We start from the raw sequence: 26,533 nt of genomic DNA, 5'->3' as shown, positions 1-26,533 counted from the left end.
CGATGGCCTGTTTCCGTGGTAACCGTGAGGACTTTTATGGAGAGGTCCTCCTATTGGATGGGAGGAAGATCACGCTAACGGCTGAGCAAGGCGTAAAGGTGAGTATCAACTTCCTGTTTCTCTTCTTCTTGTTTTCTGATGTTAAGATGTTTTTGTTGTGGTCAGAAATCGTCGAAGGCGGCGGCCATCTTGCAGCAGGTGTTCTCTCACCTGAACGTGGTCGAAGTCGAGTTCTTCGGTTTGAGGTTCTGTGACGTCAAACAGCAGACGGTAAACGGAAAATTAACTTTTTATTAGAATCATTTAGAGAATATGATAAATGATAGAAATCTGTTGGTTCAGTTTAATTTTCTTGCTTCAGCACTGGTTGGATCCTTCAAAAGCTCTTCAACAACACCGAGACCTCCGTGAGTTTATCAAACATTAATGATTATATTTACATAATTCTATGCATAATTTACTTCACTGTGACTTTTATGTTGATATATTTCTCATTTATTTACTCTTTAATTAATATTCATTGTTAATAGTTAAATTAATAATTAATTGAATAAATTGATCAGTTTGGTCATAAATGTTGACAGAAATGTAACAACTTTACTTTTGTCTTTCTTCTTTTTTAAATGTTTTATGTCTATTTATGTCTATTTCTATTTATTTATTTTGTCTCAGCCGGGCCACCGTATATTTTCTACTTTGGTGTGAAGTTTTACGTTGAAGATCCAAACAAACTGAAAGAGGAAACAACGCGGTAAGAAACTGTTCAAATACCTTCTTTAACTCTTTTTATTACAGTAGAAACATACAGTTAGAAGAATGCAGATCGTTACACATGAACATGTTTAGTCCTTCAGCTTCAGTTCCAACAGTGATCATTCATCCTCAGAGTGGGCGGAGCCTTCCTGTGATTCACTCACTTAACGCTGTAACCGCCATGATGACGGGACTGAAACCTGTTCATCCATTCATTTAGAAAGAGCAACGGCCAATGAGGAACTTCATCACTCACTCACTCACTCACTCCCTCGCTCGCTCACTCCCTCGCTCGCTCACTCACTCGCTCCCAGATTCCTTACGGTGGTGCTGGAGGCCAGGGTAATGCCATCCAGAGCAGCTTTATCATTAGATAATGTGTTTCTAAGGTGTTTAGGGCCAAGCACAATAACTTCAGTTTTATCTGAGTTTAGTAGTAGAAAATTGCAGGTCATCCAGGTCTTTATGTCGTTAAGGCATGTTTGGAGTTTGTTTAACTGATTGGTTTCATCAGGCTTCATTGATAAATATAACTGGGTATCATCTGCATAACAATGAACATTTATGGAGTGTTACCTAATAATATTACCTAAAGGAAGCATATATAAGGTGAATAGAATTGGTCCAAGTACAGAACCTTGTGGAACTCCGTGTCTAACTTTTGCCTTCATGGAGGATTCATCATTAACATGTACAAACTGAAATCTGTCTGATAAATAGGACTTAAACCAGCTTAATGCAGTTCCTTTAATGCCAATTAAATGTTCCAGTCTCTGCAAAAGGATTTGATGGTCAATTGTGTCGAATGCAGCACTAAGATCTAACAGGACAAGTATAGAGACAAATCCTTTGTCTGATGCAGTTAGGAGGTCATTAGTGACTTTCACCAGTGCTGTCTCTGTGCTATGATGCCTCTAAATCCTGACTGAAAATCCTCAAATAAACTATTGTTATGTAGAAAGTCACATAACTGATTAGAGACTGCTTTCTCAAGGATCTTAGATAGAAATGGAAGGTTAGATATAGGTCTATAATTGGCTAAAACACTTGAATCAAGAGTAGACTTCTTAAGAAGAGGTTTAATTACAGCTACTTTAAAGGACTGTGGTACATAGCCTGTTACTAAAGACAGATTGATCATATCTAGTAAAGAAGTGCTCACTAAGGGTAAGGCTTCCTTAAGCAGCCTAGTTGGGATGGGGTCTAAGAGACAGGTTGATGGTTTAGCTGAACAAATCATCAGATTTCCAGAGAAGTTTGAAGTATAATATTCTTTGTATATGGAGAAGAAGGCTGTGAAATAGGAGAGTGGGCCACAGCTACAAGCTTGGAAGTCATGGACTCTATTACAGGGCAGGATTGGCAGACCAATAATATAGTACATGACACTGGGGACGGATGGTCCACTTAGTGGTTTAGGCCTTTACAAGATTTGTCTGCGTACTCTTGGAGTTTTTTTTACCCCAGATAAATGCAGAAGTGTGTTTAATTTTTTAAAAAAAAGTCTGAGGGAGAAAAATGGAGAGGCACTGAAACACATACAGGAATTTCAGAAGAGTGCAGCCAAAGATAGATTTAACACTGTGTCCCAACAGCCACAAAACCCGTTTGATTGCTTTGTTTTCTATTGGAACATCCTCATTGGCCGTAAAGGACGCAGCATGAAGCCGCGCAACGTTTTGAGATGAACTTCTGTCAGCCGCCCTGTTTCTGTTTACTTCCTGTTGCTCGTGATGAAAGCGTTGTAGAACACAGCATCATGGACAAGAAACGGCTGATTCATTTAGCTGAAACTATGAGTTTTCTCTACGAGACCTCATTTCAATACAAAAACCTAAAAAAAGCTGGAGTAGCCTTATCGAGGTGAATGACCTTCACTAATAACAACCTGTTTGCTGTTAGCTATGTTGTCATCTCCACTAAAGAAACATAAAATCTGTGTTTTCTGTTTAAAAAGTAAAAACGGAGGAAAATAACAAGCACTCACCCATCTTTGACTTGAGTGGTTACGTCTCCAGTCTGACCTCCAGCACACAGCTGATGGTTGGTTTATGTGATGGAATAGAAGTGCGTGCAAGTTTAACAGGTTCAGTGTGGACGGGGTTCAGGGTTCAGGGTTCGGGGTTAGGGATTAGGGATTAGGGGTTAGGGGTATGGGGTTAGGGATAAGGGGGTAAATGGTTAAGGATTAGGTGTAAAGGGGTGAGGGGGTAAGTGGTTAGGGATTAGGGGTTAGGGGTTAGGGATTAGGGGTTAGGGGTATGGGGTTAGGGATTAGGGGGTAAATGGTTAAGGATTAGGTGTAAAGGGGTGAGGGGGTAAGTGGTTAGGGATTAGGGGTTAGGGGTTAGGGATTAGGGGTTAGGGGTTAGGGGTATGGGGTTAGGGATTAGGGGTTAGGGATTAGGGGGTAAATGGTTAAGGATTAGGTGTAAAGGGGTGAGGGGGTAAGTGGTTAGGGATTAGGGGTTAGGGGTATGGGATTAGGGGTTGGGGTATGGGGTTAGGGATTAGGGGTATGGGGTTAGGAATTAGGGGTATGGGGTTAGGGATTAGGGGTTAAGGATTAGGGGTATGGGGTTAGGGATTAGGGATTAGGGGTTAGGATACGATGCTCACCTGCTGTTAGGACGCTGTATGAGTCAAAATAAGTTTTATACAAATCTTTGAATTTATCTGTGACATTAACCTCCAAACACATGAAGCTATGCTGAGATCTTACATGATAAACTGAAAATAGATTTTTAATGTTTACGCAACGTAAACATTTGTAATTCATGTTTGTGTTTATTTGTGTTGAATATTTGAATATTTGCTGTAATATCAGGTATCAGATGTACCTGCAGGTGCGTCAGGACGTCCGTCGTGGTCGCCTGCCGTGTCCTCCTCACCTGAGAGCTCGACTCTGTGCTCTGATGCTGCAGGGTCAGAAACACTTTATATTTATATCTGTTTTAAAAACTGACATGTTTATTTCTTTTATGTGTTTGTAACTTGCATGTTATAATTCAAGTATTTTAATTTCAATGTAACTTAATAAGTAATAAAAGAATCATCAGTGTTTTTATCTTTTTTCATCTTATTTTTTTTCTTTTTGTGTTTCTTTTATTTTTTCATCTTTATTTTATTTTTGTTTTTTTTCCAGCGGAGCGAGGAGACTACAGCGAGCAGGAGGAGTCAGAGGACAACCAGGAAGTACAACAAATCTACAAAACTCTGAGGTGAACAGAGAAGAAGAAGAAAAATACATTTTCTAAATGAATTAAAAGTTAAAATTGCAGATATTTAAAATAAATGGAAGGAAAGTACAAACTGAAAATATGAACAGTTTGTTTTAAATGTCTGTCTGTTTGTCCAGCGGTGTCTCTCGTCCTCAGGCCGAGTGTCTCCTCCTGTCTCTCTGCAGCTCTCTGCAGATGTACGGCGTCTCTCTGTTCGCCGCCTATGTAAGATATTTATAAAATAAATGTTATATAATATGTTACTATACAATGTGTGTGTAGAATGTGCTTATTTACTGAGGAAATCAGCTGAATATCAAATATTTCAAAGAGAAAGATTGACTTATATCATTATTCTCAATCTTTTTTCCCATGATTCCTTGCCAGGGTGAAAACCACACAGAGTACTTCCTGGGTCCAACTCCAGTGGGCGTGGTCATCTACAAGAACAAAGAGCTGGTGGGAAAATATTTCTGGTAGGAGTGAGACCTCTGCACCGATGACTTCAGGATTATTTATACAAACAGTTAACAGTCAGTACAGATGCTTTGGTGTGAGGAGCTCTCACTCTGCTGAGAGAAAAAATCCCCAAAACTAAATGATCCATCCTGAACGTAAACACAGCAGGTTTCCTCTGATTGCTGTCAGAGCTCAGTATTGACTACCAGATGAACACGCTGCAGGTACTAACAGCATCTTCATACCAGGGAAATGTTCTACGACTGACATGAACCTGGATGATAAACAGAAACACCTGCATGGATGTGATCGGATTATTCAGTGAATCCGCTGAAAGAAGCTGCAGTTACAAAATATCATTGTATAAATGAAATAATTGTTTATATAAATATAAATTATCAACATTAATGTCTTTATTCTGATCATGTGACTGTTTCTCCAGGCAGAGAATCACCAAACTTCACTATAAAGACGAGACATTTGAGCTCAGAGTCATCGGCAAGAAGGTGAGTTCCTATTGGCTGGCTAATGCTAATACTAATGCTAACTGTACTCTTTAAAAACTATTGTTTAGTGTTTGAGAGTCAAAGCTGCCTGTTAGCCAAGCATAAAAAATAAAACATTTATAAAAAGAAAAACAGGTTTAATACAAAAAACATAAAAAAGTTGTAAGAACAAAAATTAAAATAACCCACACATTCTTATTTTAGTGCTGAAAAATACAGAAACTGTCCGCCAAGAAATACAACATAACAAGTTGTTATGTCAGTCGCCTAAAAATGAGCTATAACTCTCAAAGAACAATCTCCCGCTAAACTTAATCCCATGTTTATTATTGTTGCAGTGACGATGGAAGTGGCCTCACTTTAAGGACATAGTAACTGATAATGCTTTATTTTACAGGTCCACTCATTTTAAAATCATTTCTTGGACATTTTTTCAGTAATTTGCAGGAATTTAACGGTTAATTTTAGAACATTTGTTACAAATTATAAGAAAAAACTGAGCAAGAGTGAAGTTGGTTTAGTTGGTAAGAACTCGTTCATTATGAGTTATTTGGGTTCATATGCTAATTTGCAGTTTGACACACAAAACTACACACTGTACACAAAGTATTTCTTATGTCAGCTAAAGAAAAATTACCAACTAAATTTAAAACTTTACATTTTTTCCAGTTATTCCCATAATTTGCACCAAATTGCACCACCCTCTCTGTAAAATGGCCTAAAAATTAACCGTTAAATACCTGCAAATTACTCAGAACATTTCCAGGGTATTAGTGTAAATATAAAGGAGCTGTAAAACGAAGCATTGCCAGGTGACGTTAACCCACACCACATGTTTCTCTAACCTAAACAACTGGTTGGAAAATAAATAAATAAATAAAAACTATATGTGTGTGTGTGTGTGTGTGTGTGTGTTTGTGTGTGTTTGTGTGTGTGTTTGTGTGTGTGTTTGTGTGTGTGTTTGTGTGTGTGTCAGCATTCAGAAACATCGTTCTTCTTTCAGACGTCGGATCGATCCGACTGTAAACGTCTGTGGAGGTGTTGTGTCGAACATCACGCCTTCTTCAGGTATTACATACACACACACATGCACACAAATTAACTCCACTCTTGCTCTGTGGAGCAGGAGGTCGGGGTTTTGTGTGGGGGGACTGGGATTGTCAGTGCTGCCGTCACTGGTTTCCCCTCATGCAGCAGCGGAGGCCTACTATGATACACACATGTAGTCGTTAATGGGACATGGGAGCCCAGATGTTGAGACAATGCCAGCTGCTCGTTGGTGACATTGGTGATGTTAGTGACATTGGTGACATTGGTAATGTTGGTGACGTTGGTGACATTGGTGATGTTGGTGATGTTGGTGACGTTGGTGATGTTAGTGACATTGGTGACATTGGTGACATTGGTGACGTTGGTGACATTGGTGACGTTGGTGATGTTGGTGATATTGGTGACATTGGTGACATTGGTGACGTTGGTGACATTGGTGACGTTGGTGATGTTGGTGATATTGGTGACATTGGTGACATTGGTGACATTGGTAATGTTGGTGACGTTGGTGACGTTGGTGATGTTGGTGATGTTGGTGACATTGGTGACATTGGTGACATTGGTAATGTTGGTGACGTTGGTGACGTTGGTGATGTAAATGACATTAGTGTCCTTGGTGACATTGGTGACATTGGTGACATTAGTGACATTGGTGACGTTGGTGACGTTGGTGATGTTAGTGACATTGGTGACATTGGTGACATTGGTGACATTGGTGACATTGGTGACGTTGGTGACATTGGTGACGTTGGTGATGTAAATGACATTAGTGTCCTTGGTGACATTGGTGACATTGGTAATGTTGGTGACGTTGGTGATGTTAGTGACATTGGTGACGTTGGTGACGTTGGTGATGTTAGTGACATTGGTGACATTGGTGACATTGGTAATGTTGGTGACGTTGGTGACATTGGTGACATTGGTGACATTGGTGACATTAGTGACATTGGTGACATTGGTGACGTTGGTGATGTTAGTGACATTGGTGACGTTGGTGACATTGGTGACGTTGGTGATGTAAATGACATTAGTGTCCTTGGTGACATTGGTGACATTGGTGATGTTGGTGACGTTGGTGATGTTGGTGACGTTGGTGATGTAAATGACATTAGTGTCCTTGGTGACATTGGTGACATTGGTGATGTTGGTGACGTTGGTGATGTTGGTGACGTTGGTGATGTTAGTGACGTTGGTGATGTTAGTGACATTAGTGACATTGGTGACGTTGGTGATGTTGGTGATGTTGGTGACGTTGGTGATGTTAGTGACATTAGTGTCCTTGGTGACATTGGTGACATTGGTGACGTTGGTGATGTTGGTGATGTTGGTGACGTTGGTGATGTTAGTGACATTAGTGACATTGGTAATGTTGGTGATGTTGGTGACGTTGGTGATGTTAGTGACATTGGTGACATTGGTAATGTTGGTGATGTTGGTGACGTTGGTGATGTTAGTGACATTGGTGACGTTAGTGACATTAGTGTCCTTGGTGACATTGGTGACGTTGGTGTCAATGTCTGGGGGTTCGAGGAGGTCGGGGTTGACCTCACATCGCTTCAGGGTGATTTTTATATAATCCTTGTATTGTCTCTTCTGTCCTCCAGCAGCACGTTTAGCAGAGCTGAGTTGTTTAATAGCATTTTTTCTTTAAAAAGTGAATTCTGATAAATTCTCTGCTGTGTTAAAAACAAAATAATTATTTATTTATTGTGTTCAGGATGTCGGAGTCAAATCCATTAACACAAAAACTGAAACACAACAGGTAAACACACACACACACACACACACACACACACACACGCACTCACATACACACACACACACACACACACACACACACACACTCACACACACACACACACACACACACACACGCACTCACATACACACACACACACACACACACACACACACACACACACACACGCACTCACACACACGCACTCACATACACACACACACACACACACACACACACACACACACACACACACACTCACATACACAATGTCACTGATTTTATTTGTACTATTTTGCTTTTTTTGTCAAATTACATTCCTTTATTTTTATTTCACCTTTTTATTTTTCTTAATTATATATTATATTATACTTTTATAACAATTTATATGAAATTAAGCAAATATATATCAAATAAAATACTTAAAATATTTCTTGTGATGTTGCTGTTACTGTTAAAGATAATCGGTCTTGCTCTCTCTGTCATATGTAGTGTTACTCGCTCGCCCTCGCTGGCTCTGTGCCGGCTGAACGTCAGCATGCTGAGAAACAAAACGACAGATCTCTGTATGAGACCAACATACCGCAGTACGTACACTTTATCATTATTGTTAATAATAATACTGTCTACTGTTTTCTTCCAGACTTTACAACCAGTTTTAATTAACTTTCTGTAATTATTGTATAGTTTATACTCTAAATGAATGTCTTCTTTCTGCAGATGTTGTCATTTAAAGAACAGAAAATTAAGTCTGTGAATTATTAAACAAGACGACATCGAGCCGAACTATTAAACTGTCTGAACTGTGAAACTCAAAATATTCAACACTTCAAACACATTTCACATGTTTTTAAATTCACTGTTAACTCATTGTTTTGAGACCAATGCTATTTTCATTACATATGCTCCCACTAGATAATAGGATTCATAGACACTGTATAACACTTTTATGCTGATGATACACAGCTATATGTCCCAGTAAAGCTTGAGAACCCATCTAGATTGTCCACCATAAAAGACAGTTTAATTAACATTAAAAACTGAATGTCTGCTAACTTTCTTCAGTTAAATCCACATAAAACTGAGATCCTTACAATATAAAGTCCTCATCTGGTCACTTTTCCAACAACGCTGAGTCTTCTGTCAGAAACCTTGGAGTCTTATTTGATTCAAACCTTAATTTTGAAATTCATATCAGTAAGATTGTCCAACCCTGATTTTATCATCTAAGGAACTTTGCTGTTCATATCTGAGCTTCAGAGACACAGAAACCATCATACATGCTTTTATTTCCTAGATTACTGTAATGCTCTCCTAACAGTCATAAATCAGGAAACAATTCACAGACTCCAAATAGTTCAGAATGCAGCAGCCAGACTAACAAAAACCAAGAAAAGAGATACGATTACTCCCATCTTAATGTCTCTACACTGGCAACCAGTTTATTACAGAATCAATTTTAAGATTCTATGTATGACTTTTAAAGCACTTCATGTCTCCAGGCTATACATCTGAATAACTTAGCCCCTTATCAACCTACACACAGTCCAAGTGTGAGACTAAACAGGAAGTTGTTGGCAGCCCTCATGTCCAGGTGTGAGACTAAACAGGAAGTTGTTGGCAGCCCTCATGTCCAGGTGTAAGACTAAACAGGAAGTTGTTGGCAGCCCTCATGTCCAGGTGTAAGACTAAACAGGAAGTTGTTGGCAGCCCTCATGTCCAGGTGTAAGACTAAACAGGAAGTTGTTGGCAGCCCTCATGTCCAGGTGTAAGACTAAACAGGAAGTTGTTGGCAGCCCTCATGTCCAGGTGTAAGACTAAACTGCCTTTTTCCACCTAAAAAATATAGCTCATCTCTGCCCATCACTCTCCTTCTCTGCTGCAAAACCTTTGATCCATGTCTTCGTCAAATCCAGAGCATCAACTACTCTAACAGCATTCTTTATGGCACATCACCCAAGGTTCTAAGTAAAGTCCAGTACATCCAGAACTTTGCTGCTCATCTGCTCACCCACTCCTGCTCCCATGACCACATCACCGCTGTCCTCCAGAACTTTAACTGGCTCTCTTTCCCACAATGGATCCAGTTCAAAGTCCTTCTCCTCTCTCACAAAGCCCTCCATAACCAGGCCCTCTCCAACCTCGCCCACCTGCTTCTTAACCAGGCTCTTCTGATGCCAACCTCCTGTCTCCACCAGGAGTTGTTGCCCCCTCCCTCTGGAACTCTCATCCCAAACACATCCAGTATCGCACTGATCCGTCTGTCTTCAAATCACTGATCAAAACTCGTCTTTTGTGTGTGTTATTTTCAATGATCACTTAAAATAAAATATATTATTATTATTAAAGTTTATTTTTTTATTACACAGTTTATTTAACAATAGGATATTTTCTATTAAAAAACATTTACATTTACTGCCCCCCCCCCCAGCCAATCAGAGAGTGAGTGTCAGCAGTGAACCAATAAGGATGCAGACAGCTCCCTCTGCTGTGCACAGGTGAGAGTCATTGAGCCAACATAAAGAGAGATTTGATGAAACTTGATGATGTCACATGATGTGTGATCATGTGACATGTGACCTGCAGGTCAGAGGGCGGGGCAGAACAGGATCATGGGAAGCCCAGTGCACCATGGAAAAACAGCGGGCCTTCGAGGTACAACACAAAACAAAACAACAACAATAAAGTGAAATCAGATTATTACATGTTAAATGTAGTTTAAAACAGACAAAAATATATAATAACAAAGTAAAATATTACATGTTACATATTTTAATTTTTTTGCTTTGTACTGTTTGTTGTTGTGCTGTTGTGTGTTTTGATTGTGGGGGACTATGGATGCAAATTAGCTTCAAGCTAACTCCGGTGCAGTACATCTTCAATGTTTATAACTGCACACTGTCCCAATCAATAAAACAAATCACTCACTCAATTTAAAAAATAAATGTCTAAAGAAATGTATTTAATTAAAATAATGACTGCTTACTAGTTTATTTATTTGGATCATATGTATATTAGTTACATTTGATATAAACAGAATAATGCGAGCACTAAAGCAAATTAAAATAACATTCATTTTTCATTGATTATAATGTTTCATAAATATATAAATGTTATAATTCTGCTTTTCACATATTTTTTTCATTTCATTTAAATAATTAAAGCTCAACAACGTATCAATTGAACTGAATGTAAATAATCTGATCACTGCAGATATAATGTAATTAGTTTGAATGTAATCTGATTACTGTGGGAATATAATCTGATTACAGTTTAAATGTAATCTGAATACTGTGATATAATGTCGTTCCAGTGGCCTGTTCAACCCAAAGTTTCCTCCAAACACCAAAGAAGGAGAACGAGAAGGAGGAAGACCACAGAAGTGAGACATAAATAAATAAATAAATAAATAAATAAACAAACAAATATATAAATAAAATTAATGTTTCCTGTTTGTCTTGTAGGCGGAGCAGAAGTCTGGATGGAGATCGGCCAATCAGACAGCACAGGAGAAGGTGAGGGGCGTGGCTAACATGTAGATGTCTACAACTCTTTGTTTTTAATGTTTTTTTAAGTAACTACATTTGATTTTTGATGGTGATAAAAATTTAATTACACTGTTTGAAATATGGATATAGAAAAAAAAACATTTGATACTGAAAGCCTGGAATATAAAAGTATTTAAATGGTTTTGAAATTATATAACTGAAAAATAATTAACTAATATCAATTTGTTGGAATTCTATTTTAGTTATTTTTCTAATTTTAGTAAAAGTTACATTTAGGTTTGGAAAATTTTTGAACATGATTTTTAGGGTTTTTGTGAACTTTGACCACCAGGTCTCGTTCCTATGGCAACACAAGCAGTGGCAGTGAATCAGAGAAAATGGCGAGTAACACCGAACGACGCAGAAGAAGAACAAAGACCCGGTATTACTGTTTTATTAAGTCTCTCTCTAAACTACTTCCTGTTTTTACATAGTGGTTGCCATGGTGACCAGAGGCCTGACTCCAGCTCTTGCTGCCATGCCAGTTCATAAGTAAACAATAATGGATGACAAATGCTAATGCTAATGCTAATGCTAAAATTTCTACATTGCTTAATGCTAACATTTATAATTTTACCTACTGGTGGTACTAATGGTACTGCTAATTGTGAAACGTTCAGGCTAATACTAATGCTACCCCTAATAATACCAGTTTTACCCAATGAAACTTCACTGATAATGCTAACAATTGTTCACATGGATATAACAATGTTTACAATTTCGTTGCAATTCAGGTATAAAGTATTTGCAGCCCATCCTAATGTGAATGCTAATTCTGTCTCTTCCTTATAGGCGGAGTCCTGACACCCTTATATGGAAACAAATTCAGTAAGTGTGTGTGAAAAAGTTTGTCTGTATGTACTTGTGAGGACCAAACCTTGAAAACCCATCTACTCTGAGAGGACATTTGTACTTGTGGAGACTTGTGAGGACATTTGTACTTGTGGGGACATTTGGGTTTATGAGGACATATATATATATATATATATATATATATATATATATATATATATATATATATATATTTTAAGTACATTATTAAATATTTCTTTATTCTTTGTCATTTAACAGCCTTCATACCTGTCACTATTACATAAAGATAGATAAAGAAAGATATTTAAAGACTTTTACATAGTATATGATAATATCAAAACATATTATTATAATATCTTATAATATTATCAATAATTATAATATGTTAAATGTTGTTTATTGTAAGCAAAGAATGAAATTATTTTATGAACTTCTTAAAAGTATTTTGTTGTGAAAGGACAATCATCTGCTGATAATAACGATTGTAACTCTGAGTACTACAGATGCATGTACTGTAACTAACTACCAAAGCAGCTATAAATAATAAAACAGTATTTTTATAAATATAAATAAATGTGTTTGTTCACAGGAAGCAGCTGGTGGAGCCGGACAGTTTGATTGACAGACAGACAGAGGAAATATCTTATAAGGAAGTCAGGTAACGAAGGAAGAAGTGAAAGAAGGAAACATAATCAGGCTGCAGCAGTGAGCATCACCGGACACTTCCTGTTAGATCTGATCCTGATCAATAACCTGATCTGGCTGTTAGATCTGATCCTGATCAATAACATGATCAGATCAATCATCCACTGATTGATGTTCAGTTTATTCTGTCATCTACCATATTGTCCAATTATTTCACATAAATGTTTCTGCTGCAGCCGCAAACAGAGCTGGAAAGTAACTGAGTACATTTACTCAAGTACTTCAGTACAGTTGTGAGGTACTTGTACTTTACTTGAGTATTTCCATGTGATGCTACTTTCTACATTTCAGAGGGAAATATTGTACTTTCTACTCCACTACATTTATTTGACAGCTTTAGTTACTTTTCAGATGAAGATTTGACACAATGGATAATATAACAAGCTTTTAAAATACAACACATTGTTAAAGATGAAACCAGTGGTTTCCAACCTTTTTGTCTTTTGACGTCTTACAAAAAGCAGTGTGTAGTCGGGGTCACATTTCACATGTCTATGAGTTGTTAACAGCTCCACCAAATAGTGATTTTTCCCTCTAAACTTCTCACATGCTTTCATTTCAATAAATGTTCAAATGATCCAATATTTCAGCAAAAATCAAAGATTAGAGAAAAAGTCCAAAAACTGAAAACAGATTTGTGTATCAGAACTTTGTTTTTTCTTCTTTCCTCTCCCATTAATCATCTCACCACCCCTCAGATTTATCTGCTGACCCTTTGGAGGGGCCCCACCCCTAGGTTGGGAACCACTGGACTAAACTAGCTAACTGTATATAAAGTAGTGTAAACTAGCTCCACCTCCAGCAGCTACAACAGTAACATGCTGCTCTAACACTGATGCTTCACTATTAATAATCTAATGATGTCATATATAATAATATATCAGTCAGAGGGACCAAACCACTACTTTTACTGCAATACTTTAACTACATCAAGCTCATAATACTTATGTACTTTTACTGCAATACTTTAACTACATCAAGCTCATAATACTTATGTACTTTTACTGCAATACTTTAACTACATCAAGCTCATAATACTTATGTACTTTTACTGCAATACTTTAACTACATCAAGCTCATAATACTTATGTACTTTTACTGCAATACTTTAACTACATCAAGCTCATAATACTTATGTACTTTTACTGCAATACTTTAACTACATCAAGCTCATAATACTTATGTACTTTTACTGCAATACTTTAACTACATCAAGCTCATAATACTTATGTACTTTTACTGCAATACTTTAACTACATCAAGCTCATAATACTTATGTACTTTTACTGTAGGAGGATTTTTCATGCAGTATTTTTACTCGTAATGAAGTATTTGTACTTTGCTGTATTGGTTCTTTTACTGCAGTAAAGGATCTGAGTACTTCTTCCACCAATCAGCTGCAGAACTCAAACTCCTTCACATGCTGATGATACAGTTCAAACATCAACCAGAGGTCAAAATACAAAAAAAGAAGATGATTAACTTGATTAACTTTATTGATCAGTCAGCTTCACATCTGTACAGATGTCAGTAATCTGTAACATCTGTTGATAAATGTTCATCAAACATATTTAAATCACTTTAAATCTAACGAATCCTTAGAATTAAAGAAAACAGTTTCTATAAATCATCGTGTCATTGATCCAATCAGCCAATCAGCTGTTTGATCAGGTGACAGCCAGGTGTTTGTTTCCCATCATGAGCCAGCAGACCCGATTGTCTCCACTTCTTTGTGTCCTACAGAGTGTCGGGGGAGCCAATCAGAGTGCGTCGTTCTCCCAGGGGGCGGCGACATCGTCGGTGGGCGTCAGCTTCAGACCTCCAGTAGGTTTCAGTGATGTCATCAGGTGCTGCACCTGTACGCAGGTTCACCTGCTTCATGTTTTCTGTCGTTTTGTTTTGTAGCTCAAAGACGGAGCTGCTTCCTCCTCTTCCTGTAACCAAGGCAACCGACACTTCATGTCAATTACCCACAAGTCCCTGAGGCAGCTGAGTCACTACCCACAATTCAACAGTTACACTTTTTAACATGAAAATGTTTTTACTGTCATTTTAAACCAGTTTGTCGGTCTGTGTCCTTCATGTTTAATAAAGCAGCGTTTCTATAATATGAGATATTGATCTGTCATGTTTGTATGTTACAGACTGTAGTTATTACCTTATTACCTATATATATATATATATATATATATATATATATATATATATATATGTATGTATATAAGAACATAAGCTGTAAGTGAGTACTCATTTGGCTAAAAGTGACTCATACACAAACATATGTTCTGTGTTCCTTTAAGTTATTGATTGACTGTTTCTGGAGGGTTTGACTTTGTAATGATTCTCATTGTTCTCTGTGATAAATGTGCAGTTTCTTAGTGACTTTTAACAGAAATGTAACAGTGTTACTGCAAAAAGATGATTTAAACATGTATGTGACACAAAACCTGAATAGTTACGCTGCTAAAGAATCAATAATAAAATAAATGTATAGATGGAACCATTGGAGGATTCTCACTGACAGATCAATGTGTTTCTATCAAAACATCAACCGGAGCCGAATCCAACACAGAGTTTCTGAAGACGAGGCTGCCAATGATCCAAATATCAGATGCTGGACAATATTAACTTTGGACGGATGTTAAAGTTTAATAAACATGAATTTACATAAAAGAACCTCAGTGTCTCTGAGTTCAATATTAAAACACAGTCCGACAGTGTGTGTGTGTGTGTATGTGCGTGTGTGTGTGTGCGTGTGTGTGTGCGCGTGTGTATGTGTGTTGCATGTGTGTGTGCGTGTGTATGTGTGTTGCATGTGTGTGTGCGTGTGTATGTGCGTGTGTGTGTGTGTGTGTGCGTGTGTATGTGCGTGTGTGTATGTGCGTGCATGTGTGTGTGCGTGTGTGCATGTGTGCGTGTGTGCGTGTGTATGTGCGTGCATGTGTGTGCGTGCGTGTGTGCGTGCATGTGCATGTGTGTGTGTGTGGTCATGTGGTTTCACAGAAATGGGTTAGTATTTGAAAGAGGAATGTTTTTACCAGCGAGTGTTTTAAAGAGGAACATTTGACTTCATTCCACTCTGCGATCATCAACACGTGCTCGTTAATTATCTCTTACATGAACCTCACGTGTTTTGTAACCACTAGCTGGTAAAACTCGGTGGTACAAATGTTAGGTTTATTTTTATTGTTTTAATATTGTTCAATTTGTGTGCTTTTACTTTGAAAAGAACATCCCCCGGAAGCTCCATAACTGTCCATTGTGTGCTTTACTTTGAAAGGATGTATAGCCTGTTCGAGCTTTTATTGTGACACCCCCAGCGGAAGCTCCGCCGGTGTTGTTCCCGGTCGCTTGACGCCGGTCTGCTGTGACAACAGAAGCACCGACTCCTCTGGAATATTCCTGCCGGGAAACCGCCTAAAATGACAGACAGGAGGATTTAACGGAACTAACGGAGCCACGGGACTGAAAGAGGTAAAATGAGCCGTTAGAATGTCCCGGTTTGTCCCGGTTTGTCCCGGTTTAAAGCCTACTAACGGCAGCTAGCCGCTGCTAGCTCGACCAGTTTCCTTTATTTCCCCCAAATCCCGTTTCATCCTCTCACTGACCCACAACATTCCCGCAACATTCCCGCTGTTTGCGGGGTCCCCCCGTGTGACGTCACACAGAATCCCGCTGTGACGACATAGAACCGTCAGAATGACGTTAAACAGCTGACAGTAAAGCTGCAGATTTACAGGAATATTTCTGGGATCTTTCCAGCACAAACTGAACAAATCTCGCGTAGGCTGAAACCTTTCAAATCTCGCGATAAGGCGCGGAGGTTGGAAATGTTGAAAATGTATTATATCATTTAACAGATTTACTGTTCTTTCACTCACATAATTATTATAATAATTAAATTATCATTTTAATGTATACATTTAACACGTTCATAATTTTATCTAATATATTAATTATAATATTTATACATAATTATCATTATATGCAACAAGCTGATTATAATAATAATTGTAGATTATTTTTTCTTAACATAATAAAGATTCAATAAGAAAAAAATAGTTATTTTTATAGAAATCATTTGAGTCCAAACTTTTCTGAAAAGTTCTATTAAAATCATTAATTTGTTAAAAAATGTAATTTTTTTAATTTTGTAGAAATGATTTAAGAAAAACATGTTTTTATTATTTTATTTAATAATTTGATTTTTAACTAGTGATATTTCACAGTTTTGTTAAAAATAACTTTGACTTAAATAATTTGAAAGTTTTCTTCGTATCAATGTTTATTAATTTAATATTAATTAATATTTAATGTTCTTTCATTTGTGATTCAGTGTAGTTTTATTTATTTATATTTAATAAACAACCTTTAATCTTTGAATTCATTCTGATGAAGTTTGATTTAAAATATATTTTAATAATAATAATTAATCCAGTTTGTTCGAATGTAACAATAATAATAATAATAATGATGATGATGATGAAGATGAGTCCTCTCTCGCAGGCTCGATGCTCTCTCGGCCGCTGACGCTCAGTGAGAGTGATGACAGGGGGCGGGGCCTGGCAGCGGTGACTCCGCCTCCTGCTCTCCCATTGGCTGATGAAGATGAGGATGAAGATGACGGCACACAAACAGGTACGTTGCTTTATTACTGTTTAATATATTATTGTTTTTATTTATTGATTCTATTGTTTATTCATATTTCATTATTATTATTATTATATCTGCGGTTTCTCCTCCAGGCGTTTTCTCTCCTCCTGCACCTCCTTGGAGCTCCTCCTCTTCCTCTTCACCTTCCTCTCCTCCTCCTCCTCCTCCTCCTCCTCCTCCTCCTCCTCCTCCTCACTGGGCCTCCTCTTCCTCCTCTGCTGCTCCTCTAACTCCTCCAGCCTCCTTCCTGTCATCTGCTCCTCTTCCTCCTCCTCCTATCTCTTCTACTCCTTTTTCTTCTCTTGTCCGTCCTCCTCATTTATCTTCTCCTCCTCTTCCTGTATGTCCTTCTTTTCTTTCTTCCTGTCCTCCTCCTCCTCCCCCTCCTCCTCGTGTCTCTCCTCTCTTTTCTTATTCCTCCTCTACTCCTCTCATGTCACTCCTCACTGCTCCTTCTCCTTCTTTTTCTCCTCCCATTTCTTCCCATTTTGCTCCTCACTCTTTCTCTTCTCCTCGTGCTCCTCCATCCCTCCTTTCTTCACCTCCTTCTCTCTTGTCTACTCATTCTGCCCTTCCTCCTCCTCCTGCTCCTCTTCCTCCTCTCCTCTTTCATCAGTCTTCTCTTGTTTCACTTCCTCCTCCTCCTTCTACCTCTTCCCCTTTTCCTCCTCTTTCCTCCTCATCCTCTCCTCCTCTCCTCTCTCTTCCACCCTCCTCTGGCCTTCGTCCTCCTCCTCCTCCTCCTCCTCCTCCTTGCTCCTGCTCCTCCCTCCTGCCTCGTCTCCTCTCAGCTCACAGGATGGAGGTCCGTCGCCTCCTGCGAGGAGCTCTGGCGTCTCTCGGTCGTCGCCTGGACTCTCTGGAGAGGAGGAGCAGGAAGAGGAGGAGGAGGAAGAGTAGGCGGAGAGGAGGAGAAGAAGAAGCAGCCTGCTCAGCTGCTCCTCTGACTCCTCCCCCCCTCCCAGGTAACTCACCTGCACAGATTGATGACATCATCACACACAACCACATGTCCCTCACACGCAGCCTACATTACCCACAATGCACCTGGAGATTGTGGCATGATATGGTAGTAGCTGCTTTTAGTGTGTGACATCATCAGTGACATCATCAAGGTCACCTCAATACAGCTGCTGATTGGCAACTAATCGATCAATCATTGATGATGTCATTTCTCTTCCTCAGGTCTGGCTGCTCTCCCCTGCAGCTCCGCCTCCTCCAGTAGCCCCGCCCCCCTCCCACCTGTCACCTCCTCCTCTTCGTCATTATCTTCATCAGACAGCGAGGGGTCCACGGCTCCTCTGGCCTCTAGTTTCAACCAATCAGAGCAGAGGAGGAGGCAGAGGAGCAGGGGAGAGGAGGAGGAGGGTGGAAGGGGGAGGAAGAGGAGGAGGAAGAACCACGAAGGAAGAGGAGGAGCATTTAGTGTGTTCCCAGTAAACGCAGAAGAAGAAGAGGAAGAGGAGCATGCTGGGAGATTTGTGGGCCGGATGGCGGTCTCCTTCAGAGGAGGCGGAGCCGAGGAGGAGGCGCCGCTCACTCTGTACAACTTCAACCACAGGAAGCACAGAAGAAGAGAGGAGGGAGACAGCGGCCAATCAGAGAAGGCCGTCAGTGTGGTGGTCAGGCAGAACGGTTACAGAGCAGCACAGGTGCTGCACAGGTGAGACGCACCTGCACCTGATAATCAATAACACATCTGATAATCAATATTAATAACACATCTGATAATCAATATTAATATCTGATAATCAATATTAATAACACATCTGATAATCAATATTAATAACACATCTGATAATCAATATTAATATCTGATAATCAATATTCATATCTGATAATCAATATTCATATCTGATAATCAATATTAATATCTGATAATCAATATTAATATCTGATAATCAATATTCATATCTGATAATCAATATTAATATCTGATAATCAATATTAATACCTGATCATCAATATTCATATCTGATAATCAATATTAATATCTGATAATCAATATTAATAACACATCTGATAATGAAGGATACATATTAACGTTATATAAACATTTAAATATATCGCTGTTGTATAAAAGATTCAAATTAGATTTTTAAATTAGTTTACATTTTAAAGTGTAATTAAACTGTAAAGCTAAACATGTTCTATTTAAATGATATTAATTATAAATAAGTAACTTAAAGCTATAATATGTAATAATGTAAACAACTAGACCTGTGTTATATATGTTGTTGAGTTGTGTTCTTACATTATACTAAATGTTTCCATCAGAAGTCTGTAATTTAATCAAAGTAACTGTTTCATTTGGTCACATGTTGATGACATCATACCTCCTCTACCAAAGAGTAAACACGCAGCAGATGTAAACGGCGGACAGAAACTGTTAAAAATTGACTTTTATTCAGTTTTAAGACACATTTTCATGATAAATTTAGTTGGTTTTTAACTATATCTTTTAGCCGGAAGAAGGATTTTAGTCATTGGACGTCTGGATCTGAAGTTATCAGAGAAATAAACTGAGCTAACGTTAGCAGCAGCTCGGCTAACAGCGCGTACCGAACGTCCGGTGGTCACCAAACATCGTCGGAGAAACACTGATTTTAGGTGAAACAGCTTTATTCAGTGTTTTTACCTGTAATCACCGGGTCGGTTTGTTCTGGAGAGTAAAAACATCCTGAATGATGAACACTGGAGTAATCCTATCCCGGTGAGGCTGCTTATTTAACAACGAAGACAACAACTCCCATGATCCCTTGCTGCTTCACACCGTCATCACACTCCCGTCTGTTGTTGTTGTTTTGATTGAGACACCTAGCAGCTGAAATTACATATTGTGCGTTTAAGAACACAGGACGCGATTAATAGAACAGACTAAAACAATTAATTAATATAAGATATGAATAAACATACAGTATAACTTGAAATTATGAATAAAGCAATTATAATTATTAAAGTCTAACTTCTATTACACGTCTCAATGAACAATAAATATTTATATTATATAATAAAGAATATTTTAATATAGAGATTTTTTTTTCTTCCTCTAGCATCTCCAGCTCCTCTTCCCAGCATGCCTTGCATCTCCTCCAGAAGGGTCAGACCTTCAGCCAATCAGATGTCCTCTCAGTCTCCTCCAGCCAATGGCGTTTCTCAGACTTCACCCCTCCCTTCTCCCTCTCCTCCAATCACAGTGCTTTCCGCCTGTGGCTGTCTGCCTCTTCTTTTAGCCCCGCCCCCACCATGCTGCATCTGTCAGCGGTTGCCGTGGAAACACTGGCGTCAGTGAGGGGTGGAGCTTGTGGGAGTCCCCTGCGGCCCCTGAAGGACTGGACGGCCCCGCCCAGTCTGAGCTCTGATCACTGGTTGGTCGGCTCACATATTCAAATTAACATCATTAATATTTAATGAGCTCATGAATATTCATTATTCTAAGATTTTACATTTAAAAACAAGTATTTTCTCACATTTTTGAAGATAAATGATTTTATTATAAATATTAGTTTAAATCAGTTTTGTCAGTTTTATGATTTATTATGAAATAACTTGTTTTGTTTTCACAGTTATATGCGGTCGCCGATGCCGAGGTAATTAATTATTTATTATTTGATTATTATTACGTTATTATTTTGTAGTGTTAGTAACTCAAATAACAATAAAACTTTATTTATCTGCTTTAATAGCAGCTTTCACTTTTCTACTTTAATGTTCTTTATTTAAATGTACTTTTATTAAATGTTTTCATTTTGTCTGTTTTTATGAGCGTTTCTTCTAAAAATCAAACTTTAAAACAATAAAATAATTTCTGTGTTGCAGCCCAACTTCCTCTGCCCGGCGACAGCAGAAGCAGCGGGCCAATCACAGCGCTCGGAGCCTCCGCCTCCCTCGACGACGGTCTCTGCCCCTCCCCCCATGTCCAGCCAATGGACTGTCTGTTTCGGTCACAGCCAGCCAATCAGCAGCCAGCTCCAAGTATCTCAGCACAAATGGAGAGGTGCAGATTTTTTACTGATTTATAGATTTAATATAATATTTTAAAGTTTGTTTCTTTTCATTTATTTCTTCATTTTTTAATTTAATCTTTTGTTCACTCTGAACAACAATAGCACCTCCAACAACAATTTTTTCTGTCTTGTTGTTCCTGCTGATTCTTTTTTATATGTTCTCCTCAGAGAGGTAAACGAGTGTCACAGATTCGAATCCGCCGGGCGTCGCCGCGGGAAACGCCGCTCACTCCAATGGGACTGCCAAAGGTCAAAAGGTCTGAAGATGGAGGCAGGCAGAAAAAATAACTACGAGTATGAAAATAGAATGAAAACAATAACGAGTCTGTTTGTTTTTCAGGTTGAAGAAGAAAGAGTTCAGTCTGGAGGAGATCTACACCAACAAGAACTACAAATCCCCCACCACCAACAGGTAAAAGACTACAGGACTGTCCTCCGCTGGTTCACGTCCTGCCTATCAGGAGATATTTTAGAGTATCTTGGAGGGGAGAAGTTATCCACAGGGGTTCCTCAAGGATCAGTGCTTGGTCCCCTTCTCTTCTCATTATACATCACCTAACAAACATCACCTCATGGTTTCTCACACCATCGCTATGCTGATGATACTATACTATATATATATATATATATATATATATACGATATATCAGCATGGATGAAAGAATGTCACCTTCAGCTTAACCTCTCTAAGACCGAGCTCCTTGTCATCCAGCCAGTCCCTCCACACAACAAAACATCAGCATCCAGCTTAAAGTTTGGTGTCATGATCGATGACCAACTAACCTTTAAGGTTCACGTGGCCTCAGTCACTCGATCGTGTGGGTTTGTCCTGTCCAACATCAGGAAGATCAGACTCTACTTGTCTGAGCTTGCAGCACAACTCCTGGTTCAGGTTCTTGTAATATCACACATTGACTACTGCAGCTCCTGACTGGCAGGCCTCCCCGCATGCACATTCAAACCATAGACTGCATATAAACATGGACGACGCGTCTCCACTTCCTGCCGCTACGCAAAAGTGAAGTCAAAATATCTCCTTTCTGGGAGCGGCCATCTTGCTTGTGTGACGTCATTTGGAATCAGAGTCTGCGCGGTGGAGTCAGGCGGCAGGATGACGGCCCGCGGGACACGCCCCCTCAGCCGGTCTGCGGCCTGACGGAGGTTTGAGAGCGGCTGTCACCGCTGTCAATCATGACATCACACCCCGTTTCTATATCATCAAATGACTAATTAAAAACAAACGAGCACTTAGACAAACATCAGCATGATAAGAACGACCTGAAATAACAGAAACCATCTTTGGGGAAAATTTATTTGATGTGTTCTTTGATTTTTTTAGTTTGGCTCATCCGCTAACATAGAAGGGGCGGGACTTATGACCTATACTGCAGCCCGCCATCAGGGGGCGATCAAGATGTTTTGGCTTCACTTTTGGGGATCTGTCATGACGTCCATCTTTATATACAGTCTATGGATCAAACCTCTGCAGATGATCCAGAACGCGACGGCACGTCTGGTCTTCAACCAGCCCAACGTCACCCTGCTGTTCATCTCCCTCCACTGGTTCCCAGTTGCTGCCCCCATCAAATTCAAAACCCTGACACTCGCTTACAAAACAGCCACTAAAACAGCTCCTGCCTACCTGAACCCCCTCATTCAGGTCTACACTCCCTCCTGCTCACTACGCTCTGCCAATGAAAGGCGCCTGGTACCACAACAGGACCCTCAGTCACCAGATAGACTCTTCTCCTCTGTAGTTCCCCGGTGGTGGAACGAGTTACCAAACTCTGTTAGATCTGCAGAGGCTCTCTCAATCTTTAAGAAAAGACTAAAGACCAGTTCTTTCATCAACACCTCTGCACCTGATGGTGATGATCTACCTCCTATCAGACCTGAACTTGGCTTCATGGCACTGACTCGTGTTGTTCTCTCTTAGATCCTTGATTGTGTTTGTACGTCACTTTGGATAAAAGCTGCTAAATGAAATTGTAAATTGTAAACAACTACAAATCTCAGACTTTTAAAAAGCTATTAATAAGAACACAGGTAAAACTAGTAATCCCTGATGCAGAACTACACAGAGCATAAATCTGCTGTACAAACTACATCTCCCAGCATGCTGTGCTGTTGCCCTGCAGGAGTCTGGAGACGATCTTCGAGGAGCCACGGGAGAAGGATGGAGCGCTGCTCCTGATTGGCCAGCAGAGGAGGCGCAGGCTCCTCCTCTTCCCTGACTTCACTCAGCCCAGGAAGAGGAAGAGGCCGCAAGGTATGCTGGGAAACGTAGTTCACTGAGGGGAGACACTTTTATTTAATCAATGTTTCTCCTTTTGGTTTTTATACTTGTTTTGTTACGTAGTTGTTAACTGTTCGTTTCTTTTAAGTAAACAGATTTTATTTTGAAGTATATTTAGCTTCCTGTCTGTCACCCAGCGATGTCATGCTGATGTCACAGCTCCACTATGTCTGTCTGTTTTAGGGGTGGGACTTCCTGTTGCCATGGTGCCCAAGAAGCGGGCGGCGGCCCGGCGACATTATCATGGCAGCGCCGGCGATGACGAGGCGGACCTGGATGTGATGCTGGTGGAGCGACTGAGCGCGCTCGAAGACTTCCTGACACGACAGGGCCTGGATGTGTGAACTGTGACATCACTTCCTGTCAGCTGACTAAAGGCCAAATACACAGAGCTGCTAGCACGCCCGTTACTGCTGCGTTACCATGGTAACACCATCAGCTGTAGCACACTGCTACTTCTGTGTTACCATGGTAACACCATCAGCTGGGTGGTCGGATGTAGCGGGTGGTTTTGTTTTCTTTGCAGTGTACTTGATGTTATTTTTTTAGTTTAATTTTTTACAGTGTAGACTGTTCAAAATGTGAAATATTTAATATTTTAACAGCTGACCTTTGACCCCTGCACACCAGGAGGCCACGCCCCCAACAGGACACAACTTTATTTTACTTCTCGTTTAGTCAAATTAAAAATGTGAATCCCCCCCCCCCCCCCCTCCCAGAGTACTCTGACTACTCTCAGTACTCTGTAGTACTCTGTAGTACTCTCAGTACTGTGTAGTACTCTGTTGTACTCTCAGTACTGTGTAGTACTCTGTAGTACTCTCAGTACTGTGTAGTACTGTGTAGTACTCTGTTGTACTCTCAGTACTGTGTAGTACTGTGTAGTACTCTCAGTACTGTGTAGTACTCTCAGTACTCTGTAGTACTCTCAGTACTGTGTAGTATTCTCAGTACTGTGTAGTACTGTGTAGTACTCTCAGTACTGTGTAGTATTCTCAGTACTGTGTAGTACTCTGTAGTATTCTCAGTACTGTGTAGTACTGTGTAGTACTCTCAGTACTGTGTAGTACTCTCAGTACTGTGTAGTACTGAGAATTGCAGGTTAAGTTTTTGTAAAATATATTTCAGGTGAAAATCTATTTTTGGAACAAATAAAGTTTGTTTCTGCTCACTGAAGTACTAGTATTACTTTATTACTTTATTACTTTATTACTTTATGAGTACTAGCATAGTGTGTGTGTGTGTCACTGACCAATCAGGGGCTTCAGATGAGAGTTCAGCCAATCACAGTGAAGCTCAGACTGTATATGAAGCTGGAGGTGCTGCTGTGGTGATATTAGTGCGTCTGTTCTGAGCGCGCTCAGTGTAGCTGCTGTGGTGATATTAGTGCGTCTGTTCTGAGCGCGCTCAGTGTAGCTGCTGTGGTGATATTAGTGCGTCTGTTCTGAGCGTGCTCAGTGTAGCTGCTGTGGTGATATTAGTGCGTCTGTTCTGAGCGTGCTCAGTGTAGCTGCTGTGCGCTCACATCTGCACTCGCTCAGCGTTCCAGTGAGCCACAACATCAACTAACCTGAAAATTGGAGCTGATCATTTCTGATTGGCTGTTTTGTCTCCCATCAGATTGCTAGTAGTATTATCAGTAACTGAAGAGGGAGGCAGATACAACCTACAAATACAACCACATGTGATTTTTATGCAGTTTTGGTGCATACTTTGTTTTATGAGTTTTCTTTCTGTGCTATATTCACTAACTGAGTTAGCCAGCTAACTAAGAGCTGGATACTGGACTAATAATGGTGCCCATTCAGTCCTAATAGAATTGCTCGGCTAGTGCATACACAAAAAAAAAAAACCGGGTTTGCTTCTGCGTTGTGCGGCCCACTGGATCTGCACAGTAGTGTTAGTAGTAGTGCAGTAGTAGCCCATAGACTTTATATTGTGAGGACGCCACAGATTTTTAAATAGTTTTTCTCAGCTCGAGGAAAGTTTTACAAAAATAAAACCTCCAAGGATCAAAGTTCATAATAGAAAGAGTCATAATTGTCCTTGTTTTAAGTTCAAGGTGTCCTGTCAACAGTTTTACAGACGTCTCTTTTACAGCGGTGGTCTATGGGGACGATGGTTTTTGGGCAGCGGGGTGGTCTATGGGGACGATGGTTTTTGGGCAGCAGGGTGGTCTATGGGGACGATGGTTTTTGGGCAGCAGGGTGGTCTATGGGGACGATGGTTTTTGGGCAGCAGGGTGGTCTATGGGGACAATGGTTTTTGGGCAGCAGGGTGGTCTATGGGGACGATGGTTTTCGGGCAGCGGGGTGGTCTATGGGGACGATGGTTTTTGGGCAGCAGGGTGGTCTATGTGGACGATGGTTTTTGGGCAGCAGGGTGGTCTATGGGGACGATGGTTTTTGGGCAGCGGGGTGGTCTATGGGGACGATGGTTTTTGGGCAGCAGGGTGGTCTATGGGGACGATGGTTTTTGGGCAGCAGGGTGGTCTATGGGGACGATGGTTTTTGGGCAGCAGGGTGGTCTATGGGGACGATGGTTTTTGGGCAGCAGGGTGGTCTATGGGGACGATGGTTTTTGGGCAGCAGGGTGGTCTATGTGGACGATGGTTTTTGGGCAGCAGGGTGGTCTATGGGGACGATGGTTTTTGGGCAGCAGGGTGGTCTATGGGGACGATGGTTTTTGGGCAGCAGGGTGGTCTATGGGGACGATGGTTTACGGGCAGCGGGGTGGTCTATGTGGACGATGGTTTTTGGGCAGCGGGGTGGTCTATGGGGACGA

General features: G+C 40.0%; 2 protein-coding genes across 3 annotated transcripts; both read left to right on the top strand.

Moving 5' to 3' along the window:
* On the top strand, positions 1–14,906 carry epb41l4a (erythrocyte membrane protein band 4.1 like 4A). The gene is made up of 21 exons (XM_067574191.1): positions 1–98; positions 166–270; positions 362–407; positions 673–751; positions 3,581–3,678; positions 3,899–3,974; positions 4,112–4,199; positions 4,362–4,450; positions 4,876–4,939; positions 5,916–6,007; positions 7,707–7,751; positions 8,220–8,314; positions 10,159–10,225; positions 10,314–10,382; positions 11,041–11,109; positions 11,192–11,242; positions 11,568–11,657; positions 12,068–12,103; positions 12,678–12,746; positions 14,537–14,617; positions 14,699–14,906. The coding sequence occupies exons 1-21, from the start codon at positions 3–5 to the stop codon at positions 14,775–14,777; spliced, it is 1,584 nt and encodes a 527-aa protein (XP_067430292.1). The 5' UTR covers positions 1–2; the 3' UTR covers positions 14,778–14,906.
* A 1,204-nt stretch (positions 14,907–16,110) lies between these two features.
* On the top strand, positions 16,111–24,925 carry wu:fi75a02 (uncharacterized). Of its 2 annotated transcripts, XR_010924665.1 has the most exons (12): positions 16,111–16,267; positions 17,300–17,431; positions 17,539–18,411; positions 18,632–19,109; positions 20,500–20,814; positions 21,013–21,036; positions 21,266–21,443; positions 21,622–21,710; positions 21,794–21,865; positions 23,592–23,722; positions 23,933–24,767; positions 24,826–24,925. XR_010924665.1 is itself a non-coding variant. In XM_067574305.1 (11 exons), the coding sequence occupies exons 2-11, from the start codon at positions 17,305–17,307 to the stop codon at positions 24,091–24,093; spliced, it is 2,448 nt and encodes an 815-aa protein (XP_067430406.1). In that variant the 5' UTR covers positions 16,111–16,267; positions 17,300–17,304; the 3' UTR covers positions 24,094–24,925. The 2 variants fall into 2 exon arrangements, 1 of the variants encoding a protein (XP_067430406.1); XM_067574305.1 differs by having other exon boundaries at positions 23,933–24,925.
* The last annotated feature ends 1,608 nt before the right edge of the window (positions 24,926–26,533 follow it).

The sequence above is a fragment of the Thunnus thynnus genome, chromosome 19 (genome assembly GCF_963924715.1).
Source record: "Thunnus thynnus chromosome 19, fThuThy2.1, whole genome shotgun sequence".
NCBI lineage: Eukaryota > Metazoa > Chordata > Actinopteri > Scombriformes > Scombridae > Thunnus > Thunnus thynnus.
This window is presented reverse-complemented; position numbering and strand designations above follow the sequence as displayed.

Coding starts and splice junctions, on each gene's coding strand:
- epb41l4a (XM_067574191.1), top strand. CDS start 3: ATGGCCTGTTTCCGTGGTAACCGTGAGGACTTTTATGGAGAGGTCCTC. Junction 3,975..4,111: donor CAAATCTACAAAACTCTGAG/GTGAACAGAGAA, acceptor CTGTTTGTCCAG/CGGTGTCTCTCGTCCTCAGG. Junction 4,451..4,875: donor CTGGTGGGAAAATATTTCTG/GTAGGAGTGAGA, acceptor CTGTTTCTCCAG/GCAGAGAATCACCAAACTTC.
- wu:fi75a02 (XM_067574305.1), top strand. CDS start 17,305: ATGCTCTCTCGGCCGCTGACGCTCAGTGAGAGTGATGACAGGGGGCGG. Junction 17,432..17,538: donor AGATGACGGCACACAAACAG/GTACGTTGCTTT, acceptor TTTCTCCTCCAG/GCGTTTTCTCTCCTCCTGCA. Junction 20,815..21,012: donor AGTCTGAGCTCTGATCACTG/GTTGGTCGGCTC, acceptor TTGTTTTCACAG/TTATATGCGGTCGCCGATGC.